Below are 6,626 nucleotides of genomic sequence, written 5' to 3'. Positions count from 1 at the left end.
TAGCAAAATCCAGCGGTTGTTAAGTTCGATCTTATTTCACAGTGAACTCTAAGTTATAGCACAAGTCCTGAACTTCTTTGGATCTGGCTGCTGTCCTCTCCTAAACCATTAAAATGACCTTGTTAATAAAGGAGCCAAGGGGAGAAACATCAGAACCAAAGACTGATCTGATCAACTGTGTGTCCAAAGGTGCTTTCCCAAATCCTATTATCCCTCCAAAAGATTAACTTGTAATAGTAAAACATCATATCATATCAATGGAGATCCAGAAACAGTTGTGACTACAGAAACAGTTATGCAGAAAAGTTATGACTATGAACATCTAAATCATTTAAATCTGATTTGTTTACTCTCATTTATAAATTCCTAAAGATGCTGAAAGGAAATGATATTAATGTTAAGAAGGGTTTCTAAAGCAGCAGAAGGCATTATTTTGCTTTATTATCATTGATATTATTTGGAGGTTGTGATATATCAACTGCTCCTTGTCCAAGTTTGTCACTGAAAGTGTATGGACCTGATTCTGAATTGTCTTAGATTCTACTTGAAGCTTCCATGCTACCTATATACTCTAGTTTTAAACTTAGACATTAGTTCCTTGAATAAATGTGTTCCTTAGCTGAGGTTTGGGAAGATTAGGAACCCAAAGACCTGTTAACATAACTACAAGTGATGAACACTACTAGCCACGGAAGATTAAACTTAAAATGTCCTTAGAAAGGAAAGGGACAGTATCAGAATAAGAATACATGAGGAATATACACATATATACCTGTTTCACACAGAAAGCTTTCAGTTAAAAAAAAAATACAAAAGCAACCAGTGCCATATATCATGTAAACTCACAAAGTGTACTTTATACACAAACATGAAGCATAAATTAAAAAGTAGGACAACAGCAGAACATCTTAAATATAGAAGAATTTGCACATATTTTTGTTAAATAAGAATAAATAATTTTATCACACAAATTCACATACCAGTTGCAAAAACAATAAATTACTCTTTTTTTCAGTGCTGCAACGTTTTTTGTCTGTGATTAACCCCTTCATTCTTAATGTGCTAAAACTGTTTCCACAGGAAGGCAGAGGAAATTGAATTGGTTGAACAAATTAAAACAACGTCCTTAAACCTCTAAACAACAAGGTAGGGCTTCATTTGACATTTTCTGTTCCAGAAGAAATAAATGTTTTATTGTTCAGGGCTCCCTTTTAGCTACTGAAACAATCTGGAGTGTTTAGTTTTGTGAGTGTGATTAGATTCTTACTAACCTGAGCATTTTCAGACAAACTCTTTTAAACTCTTTTTTCTTAGGAAGTGGCTTCTAGCATCCTGAATTTTATACTCTTAATTCAAGATGCAACTACGGAAAAAATAAAGGCATAACACAACTTGGAACTGAACTAAATTACTTTGCATATAGTGAGGATTTTCCCTTTGCTCATCATTCTCTGTGTCTACCCAACACTCCATTTCTCTAAATTTCAGTTTCCAGTTTATATTTTCTCAGGAGTTTAGACATACATTCCTTAGTCAATCTACTGATGCCCATGCAAGGAAAAAAAAAAAAAAAACTAAAAAAGCCCCTTAGATAGAAGCATGGAATAGTGGTTTATTTATTTTAAAGTCTCTAGGATTGCTCCTACGAGAAGTGTAAAACTTCGGTATTTGGGGAAAATTGGAATCATTGATAAATCATATTTTAAAATCTATGAATACAGTATGGAGAAGCAGAATAGGAGACAATCACGTTTGCTCTTCAATTATTTTTTAATGTTACTGCCAATACAACCACAAAAGATTAAAAAATTGCCATAGCTGAATTACTTGATTCAAGTTATTTTGAATATTGGAAAAAGTAAAGCTGGTCTGTTAATTCTCTCGGCATAGTCAAATGTTCAGTGTTATTTTTATTTTTTTCTACTGATGTGAACAGCTTTGCTCTCAGTGCCTCATATCTGGTACCTTCATCAAATGGAGGTTACCAGTCTTGTACAGGCCTCCATTATCTCACTGTTTCTTGATTATGAAAAAGGACCATGTCTATGTCTAAAGCAAAGTCAGCCTACAAAAACCCAAAAGATGATTAACACTTTTGATTTCTTGAGAAAATACTTGAAAACACAGAGACATTCATTTTCTTGGTCTACTGAAATGATGGTGCTATAGTAAGATCAATTACATAATTCTTTTATATTAAAAATATGACAAAAATAAACTCTCATGAGCTTAAGAAAACTCAAATAGTAGTTCCCTAATATCCTTATAAGCAAATCTCTAATAATAGGGCACATTTGGAAGGATTATTAGAAAATTTCATAAAAGCAAATTGTTTGTGCTATTTCACAAAGAAAAACCAAATAAAATAAAATATTTCAGTTTTTCTGAACCATGGCATAGAGGGATGTGGTTTATTGCCTATGAAGTTTCTATGCAGGTGACTGGAAAAATTTTTCATGTCTAACTATTCCAACTCACAATCTACCTAAACAGGCTATGGAAATAAGAGCAAACTTTGCAAAGGCCATCACATTTCATCACTCACTGGTACAACCAAATGCTTTCTAACTGGGAACAATCTTAACAGTATCAGTATACTTGGATTTAAAAAATAATGCAAAGAATTATTGCCCATGGTGTGGAAACAGTCTTGTTAATATTAACCTTTTTTTGTTTTTTTTTGCACTAGCCACATTAATGATAACCACTTCTACATGTGGCTGACTATGAAGTCAACAAGTCCAAAACATCATAGGTTCAGAACCCTTGAACAAAGCAAACAAATGAGCGAAAACAAAACGTACTATAAAGGCTTGCTGGTAAGAGGTATACCAGTGTTGTACGTGATTGAAAACTTTGCTGAGTGTTCTGTATGGATACGACATATTGTGAGATATCAGATAGGAGCCACAGAGAGAGAAAGCAGTTGTGAAAATATAACTTGAAAATATGGTGAAGCAGGTATTTTCTGTTTGTTTTTACTTTTAAATTCTAACAGGAGGAAATTAATTTTCAGACCTTTGAATACTGATGCACACAACAAACACTTCTTCTACCTCTTCATGATACATTAATTTGTCTGGCTGCCTGAAAAAATACAGGCAGTTAGTGATTTAAATAAATGGACCCCTGCGTATATTTAAATGACTAGATACACTGAGACCTTTTTTTCTTTTTAGAATTTCTCAGAAGATGCTTGCTGTCAAAATGGTTTTTGACAAAAATTATATCTCCCGTAGTCTGAACGTATAACTAACTCTTTTTAAAACAGCAGCAAGTTCTTAATTTCCAGTAAAACATCCACAGCTCTTTCTGGAAACTGGAAAGAGTGGAAATAGCTGCAGACCTACTTTGGTCAAATACTTTTTTTTTATAGAAATATATATATATATATTTTAATAGAACCAAGTGATATAAAGTGACATATCAAGGAAGAATGTATTTACAAACAATAAAAATAAGCTGCTGTGTAAATAATATGCATGAAAATGATTATGATGCCTTTGAAGACATTCTATAAGAGGTAGGTGACGAGGGAGAGACTGCTCTGCCATCTTCGAATGTCCCCTGATTCTACATTCATCCGTGTTTCTGCAATCTCCTCGGCCCAGGGGATGTTCAAGAACTCGCAAGTGTTTCCACGTTCCAAGGTCACCACTGTCCCACGAAGCAGTGCACACCTTCATTTTGGTCGCTGAGGGCAGATTCTGCCCATAATTGGATTCCTCGTTGACAATGACACCGCAGGGTGCGACTTTCTGCGCTTTAGGTGGACCCTGTGTTCGCCACGCCAGCATCCACGAGCCATCCTTTCAGTCGTCCCGGCAGACGGTCGTAACCACAGGGCTAACACTTCTTCAGCAAACACTGCTTAAAGGCGGAAGGCCTCTGCGAGAGGAGACATCCCTTCGCCAGCTTCCGATTCCCGTCCTGGCACTGCACCGTCCTGGTGTGCCAGCCCGTGTCACAGGTTCGTGAACAGGCAAGCCAGGGGCCTGTCACCCACTGCAGCTGCGGGGTGGGCGAGCCCACTTTATTGCTGCCCTGGCTGGTGACAGAGTTTGCTTTTGGAGCGGACTTGTTGGGAACGAAGAAGCTGTAGCGGACATCAAGGGCTTTCGTGGGGTCTGTGGCAAGAATCTGCACAATGAGAATTTCCTTGGTGGCCGAGTAGCCCATCCCGTGCAAGAAGTCGTCCCTATGGCTCCAACCGCTGTAGTTCATAACGGTCCCGTTGATGTCGATGATGGTTTCCGAAGTGGAGATCATGTACTTGCCGTTGATCAGGTACTCACCGTTTTTCTTCTTCAGGGCTAAGTAGGCAGTGAATCTGGTCTGGTCTTTAGCCTTGAACTGGCGGACTTTTATGTGAGTCGCCCCTTCGGGGATCCTCACGACATCAGTGTAACCCTTACTGGAAGCAGGGATTTCGGGCACGGGAGAGAGAAGGAAAGGGGCCGGGCCGGGGGCGGGTGGGGGGGGGGAGGAGGGGGAGGGGGCAGGAGGGGGAGGCGGGGGGGGGTATGGGGAGGGGGGAGGAAGGAAAAAAAAAATAAGTAAGAGACTTAACAAATAGATGCACAAACAGAATTTCTCTAAAAGTGTGGAAGACCCGGGTTTCATCCCTGGGTGGGTATCGAAGGGAATGGAGAGAAGGGAACGGATACACACTCCAATATTCTTGCCTGGAGAATTCCATGGACAGAGGAGCCTGGTGGGTTACAGTCCATGGTGTGACAAAGAGTCAGACACTAACTGAATGATTAACACTTGCACATCACCTTATCTTAGTGCAGTTTTAGTGTATTAAAATTTAAAATTTTCAATTTATTAAAGCTTAAAATTGGTTTCAAACGTTGGTTTTCTTGTAACAAGATAAAATTATACTTAGACTATTATATGGTATACATTTCTTTAAACAACAGGATTTTTTTTTATTTTTAAAATTTTCTCATTATTTTTGGCCACACCATGAGTCATGAGGGATTGTAGTTCCCTGATCAGGGATTGAACCTATGCCCCCTGCAGTGACAGCGCAGTCTTAACCACTAAACCACGAAGGGATGTCCTGTATACATTTTTATTATGATGTTCGAAATTTACAAAGCTATTCTATGTTCTTTTTGACACAAAATGGGATACAGGTAAACAGAAACCAACAAAAATCTACCCTCAATTAATCTCACAGAAATCTTTCAATTAACATTCCTCAAGCTTGTATACACATTAAGATCGCAGGGGGAATCTTTGAAAAAGTTCAAAGCCTGCAAATATGAATCCAGGGCAGTTAAATCCTCATCTTTGGGTCAGAAGGAGCAGTACTTTTGGAGTTTCCCCCACTGTTTTAATGTGCATTCTAGTTGAGAAACCATGGGCTTAATTATTTGTTAGACCAGAGGCAGCATAGGGGCTCTGATTCTGTTTCTACCTAACACTCTGGATTTGCTGTGGCAGGACAGAAAATAAAACATAAAATTCTGTAACTGAGTAACCACAGCTTACTGGTATCAAAAGGGGGGAAAGAAAGAAACATTAATGCCTTAGCAAATTTCCCAGAATTACTAGGGTTTGCAAAACTTTATGGTGGACTGACTGAGGCTTTTATGATGAGCAATAAATGAGATAGATTTCTAATGATCCATCTTCTGCTCAGGAAAGTGGGCAAAGGTATAAGTATCTCTGATACCCATAAGTTTGCAGAAAAGGCTAGGATGAAAGTTAGCTGAGCACCAAGGCATTACACCAGTGCAGAGGAGGCATCTTTTGCCAAAATCTTTGTCTCTCTAAGTAATTATACTAGTGTCTCCATATGTTTTAGGTTCCTAGCTATTTAAATATAAACAAATACTTTGCGTGTGCAGTTTGACTAATGTGTATGAAATTTACTTATTTACTTTCAAATTCTTACTCAAGTTTAGAGGATATGGGGCAACTGATCCATATATGGAAAATGCAAGTGTGTTTCCCACTCAAGCATTTCCTCTGAGTTGGAGAGAAGGCTTAGTCCCAGGGAAGGCCCCTTTGTACTGGGCATCTGATCTATAGTGATGGCCAGGCAGGTGGCAGAACTTCTTACTGTCTTGAAGAGAGGAGATGCAATGCTGATGATATGGCTTACCTATTCAATTTGGTTTATTAACTTTATTTACGTAGTACATTTTGGATTAGATTCTGTTACAGGATCCTTTTTTTTTTTTTAAGTGTCTAATAGTAAGAGATGAGATGTTTCTACAATGGCTTTAAACAAAGCCAGGAGAAAAATATTCCATCTTACCTAAAAAGCCTTGATGAGGGTGAAAGAGGAGAGTGAAAAAGCTGGCTTAAAACTCAACATTAAAAAAATGAAGATCATGGCATCTGGTCTCATAATTTCATGGAAAATAGAAGGGGAAAAAGTGGAAGCAGTGACAGAATTTATTTGGGGGGCACCAAAATCACTGTCGACAGTGACTGCAGCCATGAAATTAAAAGATGTTTGCTCCTTGGAAGAAAAGCTATGACAAACCTAGACAGTATATTAAAAAGCAGAGACATCAGTTTGCCGACAAAGGTCCATCTAGTCAAAGCTATGGTTTTTCCAGTAGTCATGTATGGATGTGAGGGTTGGACCATAAAGAAGGCTGAAC

At 38.1% G+C, this 6,626-nt stretch overlaps 1 protein-coding gene across 1 annotated transcript in view; it reads right to left on the bottom strand.

Moving 5' to 3' along the window:
* Nucleotides 1-3,495: 3,495 nt before the first annotated feature.
* The window catches only part of ADAMTS5 (ADAM metallopeptidase with thrombospondin type 1 motif 5), a 49,572-nt gene continuing 46,441 nt past the window's right edge, over nucleotides 3,496-6,626 (bottom strand). Inside the window, exon 8 of the mRNA XM_068977678.1 lies at nucleotides 3,496-4,414. Within this exon, the coding sequence (XP_068833779.1) occupies nucleotides 3,847-4,414 (568 nt within the window). The 3' untranslated portion in view covers nucleotides 3,496-3,846. The remainder of the gene's footprint in view (nucleotides 4,415-6,626) is intronic.

Source organism: Capricornis sumatraensis, chromosome 1, assembly GCF_032405125.1.
Source record: "Capricornis sumatraensis isolate serow.1 chromosome 1, serow.2, whole genome shotgun sequence".
Lineage (NCBI taxonomy): Eukaryota > Metazoa > Chordata > Mammalia > Artiodactyla > Bovidae > Capricornis > Capricornis sumatraensis.
This window is presented reverse-complemented; position numbering and strand designations above follow the sequence as displayed.